Here is a 19812-nt window from a genome sequence, read left to right as displayed (position 1 = left end):
TAGTGGTACCTCTGGTTAAGAACTTAATTTGTTCAGGAGGTCTGTTCTTAAGCTGAAACTGTTCTTAACCTGAGGTACCACTTTAGCTAATGGGGCCTCCCACAGCCTCCGCACCACCGCCATGTGATTTCTGTTCTCATCCTGAGGTAAAGTTCTTAACCTGAGGTACTACTTCCAGGTTATCGGAGTCTGTAACCTGAAGCGTTTGTAACCCGAAGCATTTGTAAGCCAAGGTACCACTGTATTGATATAGGGTGGAATTCATTCTTTCTGTTCCAGTCATTCTAGACAGAACAATTCCCCCCTGCATGCTGTCCTGGGGATTCCCCCGACCCCTTTACCCAATTTTGGGGGGTGCAGTAGGCACATGAGTGGAGGAGAGGGAGGAACGCCCTCTTGCAGGGCTTCTGCTGACAGAACCGGTTGGGCCAATCTCACCCATAGGGTGGCATTCAAGTAAGTCCTACTTAGAGTAGGCCCCTTGGAATTACTGAATCTAAGTTAGTCATGCCCATCAGCTTCAGTGGGTTTGCTCTGAGAAGGACTAATGTTGAATACCACCCATCACGACAAATTGGATGGATGAAAGAAAGGACCATTTGTTTTTTTCATTGAAGCATAGAAGTACAAATGCAAATGGAAGAGATTTGAATCAGGTAACTAAAGTACTTTAGACCATTAGGAAAACCAAATTTCACGTTGTGCAGTGGAGAGGGAATCCTATGTATTGGTTCCATCTACGATAAAATCTCACCAAACAGCATGGAATTTTTCAGGATCCTCCAATCCTACGGCAACATGTAATTTATGAGTTGTTTTTTCAGCTGGTGCTGAACTCCATATATTTTATACCACAACGAGAGTCGCAAGTCCCATAAGGTTTTCCATTTTTCCATAATTTTAACGTATGTAATTCATTGTCCCAAGTTCTGGTGATGGCCACCAGCATAGTTTGCTTTGAACTGGGTGTGTGTGAAGAGATTTTTCATCTCAAGGGCCACATTCCCTCATAGAGAACTTTATAGGGGCCGTGTTCCAGTGATGGAGAGGGCCAGAGGCAAGAGTGGACAGGGATGTGACTCAGTTTTTGCACAGTTGGTTACATTTCATCCAATCAAAACTAATACGTTTCTACACTCGCAGGGTGATGTTAAACTACATTTTTTCTCAGAGTAGTCCATTGAAATGAATGGACATGACTTAGACTGTGTTCACACCCCTGTCTACTGTGCCCTCACATTTCCAAATGCATACGTATCCTGCCCTTTGTTGCAGAATACTGTTGTTTGCTGCGTTGTTCCTCAAACCAGTTTCCTGACAGTTGGAGTCCATCAGCCATTCCTAGTTCATCTCTAGTCAAGGTGTGGTGTGCCGCCACACCACAGAAACAAATGAAGGCAGGCTGGTGTGAACAGCTAGGTGTGGGAAGAGCTGTGAAATGCACCGGAAAAACAACTTCTCTGCACTCTGAGGGGGGACGCACCCTGAGTCGTGTTCATTAATTTCAGTCGGTCTTTTCTGCATAAATTGCAGTTGACTACCACCCACCCACATCCAGGCAAATGGGAGGCATGATCAGAACATGCCTTCTATTATTTCACATTTGTGGAGAGGGGAAGATGTGCAGAAAAGAGGGTGCCTCTTTTTTGACATTATGTGTGGGTAGGTGTAATGTCTTGTTGTTGTTGTTTAGTCATTTAGTCGTGTCCAACTCTTCATGACCCCATGGACCAGAGCACGCCAGGCACTCCTGTCTTCCACTGCCTCCCGCAGTTTGGTCAAACTCATGCTGGTAGCTTCGAGAACACTGTCCAACCATCTTGTCCTCTGCCATCCCCTTCTCCTTGTGCCCTCCATCTTTCCCAACATCAGGGTTTTTTCCAGGGAGTCTTCTCTTCTCATGAGGTGACTCATGAAGTATTAGAGCCTCAGCTCCAGGATCTGTCCTTCCAGTGAGCACTCAGGGCTGATTTCCTTCAGAATGGATAGGTTTGATCTTCTTGCAGTCCATGGGACTCTCAAGAGTCTCCTCCAGCACCATAATTCAAAAGCATCAGTTCTTCGGCGATCAGCCTTCTTTATGGTCCAGCTCTCACTTCCATACATCACTATTGGGAAAACCATAGCTTTAACTATATGGACCTTTGTCAGAAAGGTGATGTCTCTGCTTTTTAAGATGCTGTCTAGGTTTGTCTTCGCTTTTCTCCCAAGAAGCAGATGTCTTTTAATTTCGTGGCTGCTGTCACCATCTGCAGTGATCATGGAGCCCAAGAAAGTAAAATCTCTCACTGCCTCCATTTCTTCCCCTTCTATTTGCCAGGAGGTGATGGGACCAGTGGCCATGGTCTTATTCTGTCTTGAATTACCCCCTGATGACAATGTATTTATTTATTGGGTTCATATCCCCTCCTTTTTCTCCAAGGGTCTCAAAGGGCCATGTATGACTCCCACCCATCTCATTTAACCCTCACAACAACCCTGTGAGGTAGATTAGGCTGAGAGGGTGTAACTGTCCCAAGGTCACCCAGTGTGCTTCACAGCCAAGTGGGGATTTGAACCTGACCCCCCACCACGTCCTAGTACAACGCTCTAACCATGGCACCACAATGGCTCTAAATTGAGTATGCAAGATTCTCTTCATTTCTGTGAGCGAAGTCAGAAATGTTACTCATCCTTGTTCCTGGTGGCAAACTTGAGCCATCTTCAAGCCAAGCGAGATAAGCTCACATGGCTGATTTCTAATACAAATGTGTGGCTCTGCGTACGTGTGTTTAATGGGAGCCAAAATGGTCCTAAGTAAATAAACAGCGTTGACATTTTCAGAGCTTTCAGTGGTGACCTTGGGGAAACTCCGTTTCCTGGTGCTCCCGACATTTTGATACCACCCTGACAGCCGCCAAAGGGTTCTCGGTAGTGTTAAATTTACTCAAATTGGGTCTGTCATTGTTTTCTCCCCCTTTGGCTGCCTGCTGTCTGTATTCCGCCAGGCTCTCTGTGCGGATGTTCTGCTCTGCTCTGACTCATCCACTGTCATTCTTTGCTCTAACAAGATGAAAGATGATTTTGCTCAAAGTTAAAGCCAACCTGGGGATTCTTATGGTCTCTCTGGGCTTCCAACTTGTAAAGGTTCTGCCCTGACCTTTTGGAGTCCTTAAATAACTCTTGATCTCAAATTACTGAGTGGGGGGGGGGGGGAAAGCTTCAGAATTATGGCTGTCAGTATGATTAAAGAAATCTTAGTTGATTAATTGTATGAATTTTAATTGACTGATTATTGGACGAAAGCAAAATGAACTTCCATAGGAACAAAAAGATAGTTCTGGAGGAAGGGAAGCTGACTTTCTTTGTAGCTTGACATCTGTGTCAGAGATGTTAAGAGGCATCCTCTTCTGTGTGCGGGGAAAGGGAATGCCTCTTCTTCAGATGGCAACTGTCACTTGCAATTCTTGTATTTAAACACTTTTTTAAAAAAGCACCAGTGCCTGATTTTTTAAAACTGAGGCACCTTTTTAACTGGTTGATTGACTAAACATTGCAGCAGATCAGCATATTTTTCCTCTAATAGCAAACTCTGGTGGTTGGGTGTCTGACTGTTTGGATGGGAAAACAACCTCCACAAATTGTAGGACTTTCTGTTGAGAGATTCACGAGATACATAGAAATAAATCAATCTGTCTATCATCTATCTATCTGTAAATATTGAAAAATATATTTCTTTGGTAGGTTCTCCCTTTTTCATTGCATATGCATCCCCTATCGCCTGCATGATTTTGAACAATGAAGGCGGATGAAGAATGTCAGAGAGTAGGGGATGGGTGGCTCTCTTCTTAAAGTGTTGAGATGAATTCTAAATTAGTAGGATCATCTAATAGGTAACAGGTGTTGCAGTTAGTGTTATCAAATCATTACTGTCAAAAAAAATTGGATGCGGCAGTGGATTAGAAACTGCAGTAGATTGTGCTATTAGTTTGGGGGGGGGGTTATTGTGTGATTTGGTGATGCCAATATATATTTGACTTCAATGCACATGGAATTGTTTTCTTCAACACTTCTGTGACTCTTTGGCCAAACCATTCAGTTTCCTGGTTATAAACAGAGAGGATACATGAAAACAGCCAACCAGGGAAGGGAACACAGAGGCACGACTTAATGTCCATGCACACACAAAAATGGAGTACACTTATAAGATCCTGAAATAACAAAATTCCATCTGAGCTTCTACGATGGTCTTTGTTGATTAATGGGAGTATTTTGGTGTAGCTTGGGAGTTGTTGCCTTTAAATATGGAAAAGAAAGCACAGGACATTACCAACAATGGACCTGATTTCCCCCCAAACTATAGTCCAGAAAGAATGTAATTTTAAAACAAACTGATATCTTCTAATGAATAGTGGTTCTTCTTCCTATCCCTCCAAAAATGACTCTTATGGACATGTCTTTTCTTTCCTTTTCTTCTGTAGGTTTTATTGGCTGGAAAATTTAAGTTCTGCCATTGTCTTGGTCATCATTTCATACATCCAGCAGTCGGTGGCCAAAAACCTTGGCTTCCTTATCCCCTTTGTGTCTGTCCTGATGGCGCTGATCACCATCCATATGGCGCGCAGTGAAATGATTTACCAGCCCCCAAAAGGTAACCCAGTAAATTGCGTGAAGAATCCTTGGTGGTAGTGGTTAAATTTGGGGCGCGGGAGAGAAAGAAAATCTTCGAAGTTCTAAAAATTGCAGGTTTAAATCTATTTAATTTGTACTCAGGGGTGTCCAAAAGCATATATTCCAGTGTGATATATTATTGCCAGGGTACGTATTGCAGTCTGGCACATCAAGGCCACCTGGGAAAGTCCTGGAGGCCCTGAGTATCTCCATTAGCTTAAGATAGTCATGTATCTACATTACAGTCCAGAGTTTGAAGGGCAGTCTGTCAGTTTACATTTACTTGGTGCTGAAAGTATTGATCTGGTGTTTAGAGATCTTTCCTATTCTAATCAATTCAAGAGGGTTCTGGAAGCTTCTCTGTGTGAAAGAAACAAGTAGAAGGTTCATGATGTTTGGGTTATTCCTTCAGAGAAGCTGAGTACAGCTGGCTTAAACTGATTATGTTATCTCTTCTGTCAAAGTCTTGCTGACTATAAAAGTAAGACCAGAAGGAACCTCTGTTTCACTTTCTCTTTCTACCTCTTTTCCTTCTGGTGTGGTGTTCTGTATAAAGTATGCTTAGTGTTAATGTTTAGACTTATTGTAAGTTATTGTAAGTTTAAGTTAAGTCTGCTGCAACTGGATTTCTGATGGACAGTGCGAATCCTGAATGTATTGGATTTGTGACCATTATGCTCATTTGCCTTCAGTAGCAGTAAGGCTCTGCTGGATGAAATATTAACTGCCTTTGGTCTATTTTGGGGGAATCTTGCAATGTGTTTAAGTTTTTACTCTGTTAACTATACACTGGAGTTCTGCTCTGGCTCAATATTGAGTAGAATTTCATAACACAGTCTGGCCCAAGTCCAGTTCAGAGATAAAGAAACCTAACAGTGGAAGGAGGACATGGACAATTGACTAAGTAGGGCCGCAGGCCACCTAGTCAAAGTGTGACAATGCATGCTGGGCTTCCAACCAGCCACTCTAGTGGTGTCATCAGTGGAAGCAGGGCTAGCTCAAGACGTTTTGCTGCCCGAGGCGAAGGACAAGATAGCACCCTTCCATAAGGCATGTACAGAAGCCAAGTTGAATTGTAGTTGAACCTTACTCTGATACTGGTGAAAGGAGAGTATCTTCCACTGTACTTCTGGGCAGTAGGGTAGGGGTATTTCTGTCCCTTCCCCACACCTCAGCATCTGCCACCTGAGGCAGCCTCAGTCTGCCTCATTGTAGGGCCGGCCTTAAGTGGAAGTGGTGCTGGACTGACCGGGTTTATTACCAGCCTGCTTCCAATCCATTTAATATCATTATATCTGCCTTTACCTTTTGGCTGTCTTTGCTGTTTGCATTCTGGGATGACAGAGAAGGCAGTAAGAACTTCTATGGCAGAACAGGCCCTTAAGTCTGTGTATTGTGTTGTTTTGACTGCCGGCAAGTATGCTAATGTCTTGGTGTTCTTACCCATATTTGCTTAAAAATAAATCTTGTTAATTTCTGTTAATTTTTCAAGACAGCAAATAGAGTATATCTTGGCCACTAAGAACAGGACAAGACTTTCTTGAGAAAACACCACTCGTTTCTTTCCACCCCACCCCCTTGGCAGTGGCATAGCGTGGGGGGTGCCAGGGGTGCCGGCCGCACCAGGCGCAACATCTGGGGGGGCGCGAGTCCAGAGGGAAGGGACAAGTTCCTTCCTCCGCCAGGCTCCCTGCCGCCACCGCCAGCCTTGCGCCCTAGCGCGCGCGCGCCCCCAGCCGCCACTGCGGCTGCGCTCCACTCACTGCTCGCAGGAGGAGCAGCCGCTGCAGCAGCGCCGACGCCGCCACCGACGCCTGGCCGGGCACGGGCAGCCTCCGCACCCCGCCGCCGCCGCCATCCCCTCGGCCCAGCCACAGGCAGCGGCTGCTTCTGCCGACTGGAAGGGAGGAGAGCTCTGAGGGGCCTCGACGCGCCCTGCCCTCCCCAAAACCCTCCGAGAGGAAGCCGGCAGGCGGGCGAGGGTCTCCCGGCGGAAGGGGGCACCGCTGGCTCCAGCTCTCAGCGCAAGTCTCAGCCGCGGGGGGGGGGCGAGGACGGAGCGCGGCTGGAAGCCCCCGGACCCGGCCGGGAGGAGGAGAGGCACTCGCCAAGCCCGGATCTGGAGCGCCTCAGAGCGCGGGCTCCACCTACAGCCCAAGGAGAGGAGGGGGCGGGGAGGCGCCCGAGGGGAGGGGGCTTCGGCTGCCTCGGCCCACGGGGGCTCCGCAAATAATAAATTTAATAAATTCCTGCTGAGCCTTTGGGGGGGTCCTTGGCTCCTTCGCTCGCCCCCAGCCCCAGTGGCGTAGCGTGGGGGTGCAGGGGGGGGGGTCGGCCGCACCGGCCGCAACATCTGGGGGGGCGCGCTCGCACTCGAGTGCTAAAATCTACGGGTTAGGGGGCGCAAATTACTTGCCTTGCCCCGGGTGCTGACAACCCACGCTACGCCACTGCCCCTTGGTTACCTTCAATCTGGTATTTTTTTATATATAGCAGATGAAATGAGCAGCTTCGATTCTGCTGCTAACAAAGGTGCCTGTGTTCCTACCAACCAGAATGGGGCATATAGGAAAGAGATACTGGAGTTTTATTGTAGCAAACAAACAGCGCTGTGCCAGAAAAATGAAAATGAAAATAAACCTTGCACATTTTATTTCAACCATTCTTCATAAACTTATGAGAACAGAAATTGCATTGGAAAAATTATGAAAGAGGGGAACAAATTTCGGTGCAACTTTCATAGGCAAGTATGGCTGTCTTCAGAAACACTCCCATTGGATGGGTGAGAGTGACATGTGCAGTTGTTTACCACAATGCCTATGGCCAAACCTCACATCTGTAGCCAATAAAGTTGTGGCCTTATTTGATCCCAAACCAATATGCCATGTGTTGTCTAGTTATTTTTACCTTAGGGAACAGGGTGGTCATGGGGCCTCGATCCGCAAAGACTCTCCTCCCTGGAAGAGAGGGGAGTGGTTGTGGGCGGGAGCCCGAGCTCCGCCCCTGGCCGGGGGCCTTAGCCCCCGCCCCTCCTCACCTGGCTGGCGCCCACACCCACCGGAGGCAGCCAACCAGGTGTCTCCGGGGGGCGTGTTTAGCAGCTTAATGCTGCGGCTCCAGCTCCGCCTCCTCCTCAGTCGTCATCGTCCCGCAGCGAGTCACCTTTGCGGCTCGGGTGGCGGTTAGGCATTGGATTCATGTGTGTCAAGGGCTAGGTGTGGCCATCGCCTGTGCTATCTACCGTGGGTTATTCCGTTAAAGGAATCTGGCGGTCGTGTATTCCGTCCGATGCCTGCTTGGCGGGAGGCCATGGCACGACCCTCGGTGACATCAGGGGTGAGCCTATAGTTGGATTAGCATCAACAGGCTCCACCTACTGTTGAATAAACCCACCTCCTATAGTCATCCAATGCCTAAGCCAATACCTTTTCACTGCTGTAATCAATAAAGTTGTGGCCTTTTCTTGCCCATTAACCTTATATCACGTGTCCTTGTGTGTTTATTTCACATAGCGGGGGTCGGGCCCTCGATCCACAAATGGTCATAGTGTAGTTCATCTTTAAAAATGAGTTGTTTAAGATCAGCCTGCGGAGTTGTAGCGGCACTGGGATTTAAGTTTCCTAGGTTTGCATTCAGCACTACTTCCTCTAGAATTGCACAAGTCTTCATTTTTGCTGCAGTTTGGTTTGCACTTTTTTATGTTGCTGGCATTCTCCTGCTTCACTGTTTCCCTTTTAGGAGGCAGCTTGAGTGCTGCATGGTTAGCTCCTTTCCCCCCTCTTCTTAATAGCTGAGTTTATAACCTTATTTTGGCTTCTTCCAATCAGATGAGTCGTCTGGAATTCTTCCCCCAAGTCAATAATTCAAGTCCATAGGTGACCTTAAAGAAATGATTGCATTTTATTTTAAGGTAGCTTTTCTCTCCCTTTCCAAATGTGGGCCATGCATATGTCAAGCAGGGATTTCATTTGCATTTCTTCACCTAGCTGTAATTTTGACAATTGGCAGTTGACCAAAGATTGGGAGAAGGGGAGGGGAATCATCTAGAGAGCCATGTAGACTTTTAAAGAACCGTAATTAAGTAATATAGATTAGTTCAAGGTCAGAGGAATAGAATACTGTAGCCAAGAATTTTCAGGAGAAAGAGCGAGAAGAGAGGACTATCTCTTGCAAAACATTTTAATCTGATCCTGTAATGTAGCCACCAAAGTCCAACAACTGTGTGTATATTTGGGTAGGTATGTATTACACATATATACTTGCTACTCCAGAGCCAACTCCAATTTATATATGGAGCTATAAAGGTAAAGGTAAAGGACCCCTGGACGGTTAAGTTCAGTCAAAGGCAACTATGGGGTTGCAGTGCTCATCTTGCTTTCAGGCCAAGGGAGCTGGTGTTTGTCCACAGACAGCTTTTTGGGTCATGTGGCCAGCATGGCTAAACCACTTCTGGTGCAACGGGACACCATGACGGAAACCAGAGCGCACGGAAATGCCGTTTACCTTCCCGCCACAGTGGTACCTATTTATCTACTCACACTGGCGTGCTTTCAAACTGCTAGGTTGGCAGAAGCTGGGACAGAGCAATGGGAGCTCAACCCGTCACACAGATTCAAACCACCAACCTTCCAATCAGCAAGCCCAAGAGACTCAGTGGATTAAACCACAGCACCACTATTTGTACAGCTCTTTTCAAGGGTCCTTGGTGTTGTCAGGAGACCTCAGCTCCTTCCCAGAGTTGCAATCTCAGAAAATGTGGTGATAATTTTCCCAGGGGGTTGGGCTTCCAACTCTACAGTTTGATGATTCAATGACTCTGTTGTGGTTCATTGCCTTCTCCCACTTTTCCATAGGTAATGGCCTGTTGACCGTCTGTGGCATCGTTGCTAATGCACTGAGAGTATGCTGTGTAAAATGCCGCTACTTCAGTGGGGATGTCACAAACTGGCTAGACCATGCCAAGGAGAACTACGGTGGCCAGTACAGCGAAACTCAAGTGGAAAGCACAAAATTGCTTGTCCGTCTCTTCCCTTTCATTGCCTTCCAAATCCTCTATAGGATATGTGTTGTACAGGTAAGGGTGTGACTCCTCATAGTTCTAAATCCATTTTTTGAAATGCAATCCCAGAGCAGGCAGATTTATAATATAATGCATACCCTCCAAGATGCTGCAACGAAAAATGGGAAAGCCATCTTCCAGGGCCTCACTTCTGTGTGAGTCACATGACCCACATGAGATCGCAATCCCGGAAAAACATTTTTTTCAGGCATGGCACCCAAAAAACATGTGTTTTGAGGTGCCACATGAGATTGCGGCCTGGAAAAAGCATTTTTTGGGGGGTGAGATCATGACATGGTATTGTGATACCCCAAATGGCCGCCATGCTCTTATGGGGAAAAACTAGATTTCCCTGTTTTTCTGGGGCAGTTGAAGGACATAACAGCTACTATAGGTCATTGTACCACAAGATCCTGTCATACTTCAACGCTGTGTCTGATTCAATCTAAAACTACTGTTTCACTCATGATCTCGTAAATTTGAAAGGTGACCACTCACAGCCTTGTAATTCTGAAAGCGTGCAATGGCTGTGATTCTACTGGGAACTGCCCTTGCAGGCTCTTTGGAGATGCGGCAGCAGATTCTGAAGTACATGGAAGTATCTTGGTACTGAATTTTTAAGTGCCCTCTGCAGGGCAATATGGTTATAGGAAAAAAGAGGGAATGAAATAATCAAGAGGTTGGAGCACATCTTTCTGGTGAGGAAAGGCAAAAACGCTTGCAACTTTTAGTACAGAAAACCAAAAGCAAATACTGAGATGATTTTTGGTTTGTAGGATTATGGCTGGCGATAGAGAAAGGATACTCCATCCCTAATTCTAGAATTTGGGGTCCTACACTGAGGCAGCCTGGCAATGACTTCAGAACTGAGAATAGGTTGTTCTTCACACAATGCATAATCTGAATTTATAGAATTCACTTTCGTGGAAGGAGGAGACAGCCCCTTGCTTTGGCAGTCCTTACAAAAAAGTAAATAAATTGTGCCTGCTTCAACCATAGCCTTCTCATTTCTCCTATATCAACCTAGAATAAAGCATTCACCTTTAAAATGGGCATGGACAAAACAGGGAGAACTGTTCCCCCTATAAACAGAAGCCGATTGTGCCAACAAGCAAATGTTATGGTCTTTCCCCCTTTTGACGTAGATACCGTCAGGATATTATCTGCAGGCAATGAATTCAAATTTGAATCTGAATGGGTTTCTCTTGCCAGTAGCAGCCATGAATGTGATAAGCATCCTGCCATTCTTAATTCTGGCTCCTGTGCTGGAGTGTCTCAACACTTGTCTCTTTAGTCCTGAAACAAGTGGACGATTCTCTGCAGTCTGTATTGGTGAGTACTAATATACGCTAATTTTCATGTGCAAGAGCTATTGGTTTTTGTGTTTCTTGGCAGCCAAACAGTATTTGTAAATTTAATGAATTGTTTTGAGGTGATGCGGAGGATCTGTTAACTAAAACGCTTGGGTATAATTGATCGTGGCTTCATTGATTCTTACCTTTCCTTGACAGTATATCTGTAAGGTGGTGCCTTCATTATGAAGCACATCTTCAGTACCTGAGCAATGTGTGGTTTTACGCTGGGAATACAATTATTTTGTTCATTGCATTTTGCAGTTTTCCTTTCCTCCCAAAGAGATCTTAAACACCTTGTACCTTCACAACAATCCTTGCAAGGTAGGCTAGGCTGAGAGATAATGGTATGCCCCATACCATCCAGCAAACTCACAGCTGAGCAGAGATCTGACATTTTCTGCGAGCTACATGGAGAATTTTGTTGCTGGGTCGCCAATATCAGTACTGTAAATAAATAAAACTAAATATGGGTTTTCCGCATCTAAGCGGTTCAAGCGTAGTGTAGACGAAATGGGGGAGGATGTGATTGCCACTCCATACCTCCCCGTCATTTCTGACAAGAGCTGCCCAATAGTGAAATGGGCTCCCTTTGAAGATGATGGACTCTCCTTCATGGAAGGTTTGTAAACAGAGGTTGGGTCGCCATCTGTCTGGGATTCTTTGGCTGCGAATCCTGCATTGCATGGCAAGTTCCCGCCTCCCACCAGCAGAAATAAAGACACAAGACAACATAATTAAGGTTAATGGGCTAAAATTGGCCACAACTTTATTGGTTACAGGTGATGAGTGGTATTGGCCTTAGGCATTGGTCCTAACGACTATCCGGCTTCAGTCCATCAGCCTGAAGGCCGGGAAGGGTTAACACCAGCAGGGGGAGCCCTGCTGATGCACATCAACTAGGGGTCACCACTTGGGGTGGCCACGCCCTCCAGAGTCCTTTACCGGACTACCCTTCATTTTTATTTATTTTTTTAAATAAATTTTTATTAATTTTCCAACACATATTAAAAGACAATACAAAACAATACAAAAACAAACAAACATATAGACACGTATAATTTCTTAACCTTCTTTTCCTTAAGCCTTCTTTCAACGACTTCCCCATACCTCCTTTTTCTGCATCCCTGTTTTAAATCTTTCCAGCAACCCCTAATTTTAATTACTTATGGCACTTCCTTTAAATCCTTTTTCTCATGTCCAATTGTTTTTCGCTGCAATTCTATTTTGCATTACTCAAAACATTTTAACACTCATTAATTTTACAACAGTTCTTAAGATAAACTTTAAATTTCTTCCAATCTTCTTCCACCGTCTCTTTCCCTTGGTCACGGATTCTGCCGGTCATCTCAGCCAGTCCCATGTAGTCAATCACCTTCGTCTGCCATTCTTCCAGTGTGGGTAGTTCTTGTGTCTTCCAGTACTTTGCTAAAAGTACTCTTGCTGCTGTTGTCGCATACATAAAAAACGTCCTATCTTTCTTTGACACCAATTGGCCTACCATGCCCAAGAGAAAGGCCTCTGGTTTCTTCACAAAAGTGCATTTAAGCACCTTTTTCATTTCATTATAAATCCTTTCCCAGAAAGCCTTAATCTTTGGGCATGTCCACCAAAGGTGATAAAAAGTACCTTCAGTTTCATTACATTTCCAGCATTTGTTATTGGGCAAATGATAAATTTTTGCAAGCTTGACTGGGGTCATGTACCACCTATAAATCATTTTCATAATATTCTCTCTTAAGGCATTACATGCCGTAAACTTTATACCAGTGGTCCATAACTGTTCCCAGTCAGCAAACATAATGTCATGTCCAATGTCCTGTGCCGGACTACCCTTCATTATCCAGGGGAGGTGATGGCGCCATTCATCTACATAACAATACCCCTACCAATGCCTAACCGCCACTCGAGTGAAGCTCACCGCCAATACCCTCAGACCTGCAACCAATCCCTAATCCCAGCAGATATGTCAGCCAGCCAAACATCGTTTCCCTCATTGGAAAGATGTACGCCCTCCTCGCAGTAGAGGGCCACCTTGCTGTATTGGATGTTAGGGAGGTCAATGACTCGTCCCCCCAGCTTTGCTACTCTACGAGCCACCGAGCATTCCAGAATCTTTCTGGATTTGTTTATAGCAATAGGGCATCTGCAATCCCTCCAAATGCACCTTTCTAATAGTGACGACCAAATTATGACCAGCTTAGGAAAAGAAATCCTCAATTCATCAAAATCATTGTAAATGTTCCACATTATGTCCACACCCATCCTATAAGCCAAATCATTTTCTCCCAATTGGATAACTAAAGCATCCAGTGGGCCTTCTTTGGCGGCTCTAGCTTTTACTGCCGGCAGGAATTCTGCCCAACGCATTCCACGGCGGGTGATCCAGGAAATCTCCAAGATCGGCAGCAAAGAGGATGCTCCTCTGCCGCGCTTGCCTTAAATGCGGCAAGCCACACCCCCTGAGCCAGCCTATTGGCTGGCCAGGGAAATGATGCGGCAGAGGATCCCCTGTTCATGCGGGGCTGGGAGCCAGCCTCTGCGCGAGTGTTGGGGGCGTGAAGCCCGCAACACCACCTCCTCCCAAGGTCGGAAGTGGCTTTGCAGAGGGTTGGACTAGATGACTTGGTGATTCTATGAATTCGATGATTCACCAACTCATTCATTTAGCTCTTCTTCTCGCAGCCGGCTGCTCCACCAGGCGGCAAATGTGTTTTTTGGATTGGAAACTATGGATGTTGGGGGGGGGTGTTCTTAAAATAATATGCTTGTACTGCCTTCCCAGCACTACCATGTCATCCACTGAAAGACATTTGATCCTACTCCAAAGGGCATGACAGTCTTTTGCATGTAATTTTCACATTTAGACCTTGCCTAAAGCACTGAATATATTTGCTCCAATTTGGAACCTTCTGAATATTTAGGCGCAGCTGTGTGTTTTGGGAGTGAGAATAGGATTCTATTTGTGGCCTGCTTCCTGGTCTTCAACTGCACTGTTGACCAAGGTTGTTACACGAAAGAATCCTCATCCCATTCTCTTGAGTTATGAAGGAGAAGTATGGAGGGGAAAGCGATAATCCGTCAAACTTCAATCCAAGCAATGGTCTGGTGAACTGGAGGTGGGGGAAATGTCTCCAATACAGATGCAATCAAACCCCTATGCATAGTATAGGGTAGTGGTGAAGGCACCAAAGTCCCAGGGTCAAATCCTGCTCCTGCTGCATGATCACAAGGTGGCCTTGGGACAAAGACTCAGTTTCAGCTTCCACCAGCACTGTCTGCAATTTGAGGATAACCCTGACCTGACTTACAGATGGGGAATAGATTCACTTTGAATTTTAATGGGAACTTATCTAACTCTGACTTATGACTACATTGTCCACACTTCTACTCATCCCACTGCTTTCTCCCAGGGAAAATCCACTCTTTACTGCTGACTCGGAACAATAACAACAGCAACAATTTATTAATTGTACCCAACCCTGCTCATTTGACTGTGTTGCCCCAGCCACTCTGAGCAACCCTGATGAGCGGACATCAATCATTTTTTTCCATGGGTTGACATTTGCTCCGATCCAGCGGTAAAGAGTAAGGGAAGTGGCAGGGCAAACAGGAAGATGCTTGGATCCATGCCTGGAGAGCACTGGACAAGCGGAAAACCTCAAGGACCCATGCTTTCTATGTGTAGATGAGCCCTTAGGCTAGAATCAAGGTGCTGATTCTAGTGTATAAATCCCTAGACAGCCTGGAGCCTCCATACCTGAAAGATCATCTCACCCCTTATATACCCAAATGATCGCCATTCTGCAGGTGAGACCCTCCTGCAATGCCGGAAAGTCCACTGTGCACAATGTAGGAATTGGGCTTACAGTGGAATTCCCTCCTCTTGAATATTAGATAGGCACCATCTCTGTTGACTGTTCGACCTCCTACTGTGAAGATCTTCCTCTTCCAACAAGCTTTTAAGTAGAGATCTTCACCAGTCTGCATCTGTGCTGCAATTGTTTTTAAAGATGCTCCATCATTTGTATGTTTGCCACCCTGGTCTCCTTTGGAAGGAAGCGTGGGACAGAAATTTAAGAAATAAAACCATACCTATCAAATAAGATGAGCCTTCCAAGCACTGGCTTGGACCATGAACTTGCATCCTTGCATTGTCTGACCTATCTTAATAATAATAATAATAATAATAATAATAATAATAATAATAATTTATTTGTACCCCGCCCTTCCAAGTTCAAAAACCGGACTCAGGGTGGCTAACAACAAATTTAAAACACATTGAAACACTTAATTATAAAAGCAGCATAAAATACAGTATAAAAACATGAATAACAATAAAAATCAAAAATCCATCAGATAATCCCCAGGGCTAGCTGGCTGAATTGGTCCTACTTGGGCCAGTGAGGAGGCCAGGGGAGAATTAGCTGTGGGGTCTCAGAGCGGGTGATCTTCATAAAAGGGGAGGGGGAGGGAAGAGAAGGGAAATAAAAGATCAGGCTGAATTCAAATTAAAGCCAGGTGGAATAGCTCTGTCCTACAGGCCTGATGGAAGGAGATTAAATCCTGAAAGGCCCTAGTCTCATGGGACAGAGCATTCCACCAGGTCAGAGCCATCACTGAAAAGTCGCTGGCCCTGGTAGAGGATAGTCTGACTTCCTTAGAGCCCGGGACCTCTAAACTATGGTTATTCATGGAATTTCAAGGTCTTCTGCAGGGCATACCAGGAGAGGCAGTCCCGTAGATACAAGGGCCCTAAGCCCTCGTTGAGGTTTCCAACACAGGGATTCCTTTTGGCCCCTTCAGGCCTCAGTTCTAAGATTCAGTGAACACAGGGAAGAGATGCAAATTTCCTCCTTTCTGCATGAAACAACTGAGCTGCTTGTCCAATTTGAAACTCTTCCCATCCTGCCTCGCAGTTTAAAACAGACATGCACACTTAGGAATTGATGTTTCCTGTTCTCCTAGTATTTAATTCAGGACCCCAATTGCATGTGGTGCAGCCAGTGCCAAAAGACAGGAAGTATTAATCTGACTAGAATTAGCCTCATTAAGTTTGTTGTAAAGCTTTGTGCAAAATAGAAGCACATGGAACAGAAGGTGGCAATTACTTGGGATTTTGAAATAAAACAGTTTCTCCGCTGAACCGTAGGAAAGAACATTCAGATAGCAATGATGGTGGTTCTCCAAGTTGCAGCTTGGAAGTTCTGAAGTCTAATGATGCTGCAAAAGTTTGAGAGGTTAAACATTTCAAAAGGTATCTGGTGTGGCACTGCGAAAGCTTTTTATAAAAGAATGTCTGGGAGGTTATAGTTAATGGGCATAAGAAGAGAAGCTATCCTTGGAATGCTTCCTTTGGTATGTAAGTGGAAGAATCTGGGGCAAGTTGTGGACCTTCGAGAGAAGATGTGATGCTCTGTCAAGTTGTCATGGCTGAGATGGAAGGAATCTGGTCCTACCACCCTATCTGGGTTATCTTACTGCAGGAACCTTTTTCCCTTTAAGGGCCACAGTCCTTATTGGGGAGCCCCATACTTGTGGTGGGTGGAGCCAGAGGAGAATGTGGGTGGGGCAATGGATGTCTACAATAACTAAGTATATGTGTACACATACTTGCACACACCTCTGTCTCTACCTCCCAGTCAGGCAAAAGCCCCCATGGAGGGTCAGGGGTTGGTCTACTATGAAACTAATGAAGCTTAAGCTTCCAGACCCTCCAAGTGTCCCTATTTTCCAGGAACAGTCCCAAAGCCGTCCTGGTTTCTGATTTGAGCCTAGAATGTCCCACTTTTCCTTATGTTGGCCCTATTTTCATCAGAGAAATATTGGAGGGTATGGAAGTGACCCCTGGGCCAAGGAAATATGTAACTGTACAACCTTTAGAAGACTTCTAAAGGCAGCCCTATATGAGGAGGTGCTTAATGTTTTATTATGTTTTTATATGTGTTTGTGGCTGCCCAGAGTGCCTGGGTATGCAGATGGGTATAATTATTATTATTATTAATGACATCCCTATGAGCTTCAGCACCTCTACTCTCAGAGGGGCCCAGAAGCTACTTTACTCCTTATCCCAGCTCCTCTTTCTGTAAAGAAAATTACGAAGATTACTCATAATGATAATGATAATGATGATAATAAATCAATTGTTAATTGTGTCCTCTGACTGAATATGGAATAACAGATGCAAGAACATACCTTCAAGCTGTATTGTTTTGTATTTGTTATCAATTGTTAGACAGATAGATACAGGGCTTTTTTTCTAGAAAAAAAGGTGCCAGAACTAGTTGACCTTTTTTTTTACGGGGGAGCCCTAAAAAACCTTCTCTTCTTACGCCTCCACTGAGCCACACCAATCGTGCCACCCGCAGCCTCTGTCGTGCAGCCCCGAGTGCCATGCCACCATTCCACAATGCTACAGAGGTGCCCAAATGCATCAAAGTGGTGCCAGAACTCAGTTCCAGTGAGTTCTCGATGAAAAAAAGTCATAGATAGGTAGATAGATAGGCAGGTGAAGGTCAGAGGGTGTTTAGCTGTGGAGGTGTGATGTTTGGGAACAAAGCCAGAAGTGAGGCCTCACTCCTGCTAGCCATGGATGGCCTACATGCAAGTAGACATGTGACTAGAGTTACCCTGTTTGGTGAGAAATGACCTCCTTTTGCAGGCTGAAAATCTAGGATTGCAGAGATTCAATTCTGAGTTTCTAATATTTATCAGAGTACAAAATGGAGTGTGTTCATTGTCTTCCAGTATATCAGGCGCAATTCCAAAAGCAAGGTATGGTTTTATAAATGATTCTTTGCCTGCTTTGTGCCTTTTTGTACCCAGTTGTAGGTTACGCATCTGCCACCCTCTCTGTGATGGTTGCTGGGTTTTTAGAGGTACACAGGAAGCATTTCCCTTTGGTGGAACAGACTCTTTCAGGCAAAGTCCTCCTCGTCTCCTCCATGCCGTGCATCCATCTGGCCCCACAATACATCTTCCTTGGCTTGGCAGAAGCTCTGGCGACTCCCACCTGTAAGGGGACTCTTTTGTTCGTTTCCTAGCCTAAAAAGCAACCGGCTTCAGCACAGGATGACATCTGTTTGAACAGGGACAGCCAAAGCACCTTCCGTCGCAATCTTCGCCCCTGGCGCTGTTCCACAGCCTCTCTGAGCAGTCTCATTCATCACTGGCATGGAAAGAGTTTAATTTGTCATTCTTGTGGTTGCCGCTCGCCGAACAAGTGTTCTTTGCGGTCACGAGAAAATCCTTAATTTACTACCCCCAGTGGGACTTTCCATCCATTTAGAGAAAGGCAGGACCTCCCATGCTAGAGCGTAAAGCAAGTTCAGAGATGCCACGCCATGGGGCTCAGTGGCCAAGAAGATGTCCTTCCCTGTAGTAGTAGTAGTAGTAGAGAACCAGTGTGGTGTAGTGGTTCAGAGCAGTGGACTTGTAATCTGGTGAACCGGGTTCGCTTCCCCGCTCCTCCACATGCAGCTGCTGGGTGACCTTGGGCTAGTCACACTTCTCTGAAGTCTCTCAGCCTCACTCACCTCATAGAGTGTTCGTTGTGGGGGAGGAAGGGAAAGGAGAATGTTAGCTGCTTTGAGACTCCTTAGGGTAGTGATAAAGCGGGATATCAAATCCAAACTCCTCTTCTTCTAGTAGTAGTAGTAGTAGTAGTAGTAGTCATTTATATGATCTGACTGGGTTACCCCAGCCACTCTGGACGGCTTCCAACAAATTAAAACACCGTAAGACATCAAACATTAAAAAGCTTCCCTATACAGGGCTGCCTTCAGATGCATTCTAAAAGTCAGGTGTTTCTTTCCTTGACATCTGATGGGAAGGCGCTCCACAGGGTGGGTGCCACTACCAAGAAGGCCCTCTGCCTGGTTCCCTGTAACTTCACTTCTCACAGTGAAGGAACTGCCAGAAGGCCCTCAAAGCTGGATCTCAGTGTCAGGGCTGAACAGTGGGAGTGGAGGTGCTTCTTCAGGTATACAGGGCCAAGACCATTTAGAGCTTTAAAGATCAGCACCAAAACTTTGAATCATGCTCAGAAACATACTAGGAGTCAATGTAGATCCATTAGGACTGGTATGATAAGGTCTCGGCAGCCACTGCCAGTCACCAGTCTAGCTGCCGCATTCTGGATTAGCTGTAGTTTCTGAGTCATCTTCAGAGGTAGTCCCACGTAGAGTGTAATAGTTCAGTGGCAATTTAAGGCTTGACCTGGAGGCTTTTCCTATGGGTCAGTCTCACACAGCAGCAGCCATCTTGAATGCTACAGATTTAACACAGGATTAGGGGAACCTGTAGCTCTGCTGGTGCTGTTGGACTACAGCTTCTCTATCCCTGACAACTGGCCATGCTGAATGAGGTTGATGGGAGTTGGAGTCCAACAGCATGCAAAGGGCTGCAGGCTCCTCATTCCTGATCTTTCTAAGGGCAAATGGTGGGACAGGTTCCAAGTTAAGAGCTGTCAGGGACTGGCTGGATCACGAGAAGTGGTGGGAGGCACCAGAACCCCCAAGGCGAACACCAGAGGACAAAGGTAGGGTTGCCATATTTAAGAAAGTGAAATCCAGACTGGAAAGTTGTTGAGCTGCTTCTGCAAAAAAAAGGTTTTGGAGCAATTTCCCCCCAGAAAACCACTTCCAATCTGGGTTGGCATACGTCTGGATTTACGCCCAGGTTTTCCCAGACATTTCAGGGATTTACATCCAGATGCAGTTCCCAACAGCCGAATCCCATGTATGTCTGGGA

General features: G+C 45.7%; 1 protein-coding gene across 1 annotated transcript in view; it reads left to right on the top strand.

Annotated features, from left to right (window-relative positions):
• Nucleotides 1-19812, top strand: part of SLC15A5 (solute carrier family 15 member 5) — a 51200-nt gene that overhangs the window by 14299 nt on the left and 17089 nt on the right. Inside the window, exons 4-7 of the mRNA XM_053406320.1 lie at nucleotides 4461-4630; nucleotides 9504-9724; nucleotides 10855-11041; nucleotides 17887-18075. Coding sequence (XP_053262295.1) covers nucleotides 4461-4630; nucleotides 9504-9724; nucleotides 10855-11041; nucleotides 17887-18075 — 767 coding nt within the window. The remainder of the gene's footprint in view (nucleotides 1-4460; nucleotides 4631-9503; nucleotides 9725-10854; nucleotides 11042-17886; nucleotides 18076-19812) is intronic.

This window comes from Podarcis raffonei, chromosome 10, assembly GCF_027172205.1.
Source record: "Podarcis raffonei isolate rPodRaf1 chromosome 10, rPodRaf1.pri, whole genome shotgun sequence".
In the NCBI taxonomy this organism is placed as follows: Eukaryota; Metazoa; Chordata; class Lepidosauria; order Squamata; family Lacertidae; genus Podarcis; species Podarcis raffonei.
Note: the sequence above shows the minus strand (reverse complement) of the source record. Positions and strands in the feature narration are given on the sequence as shown.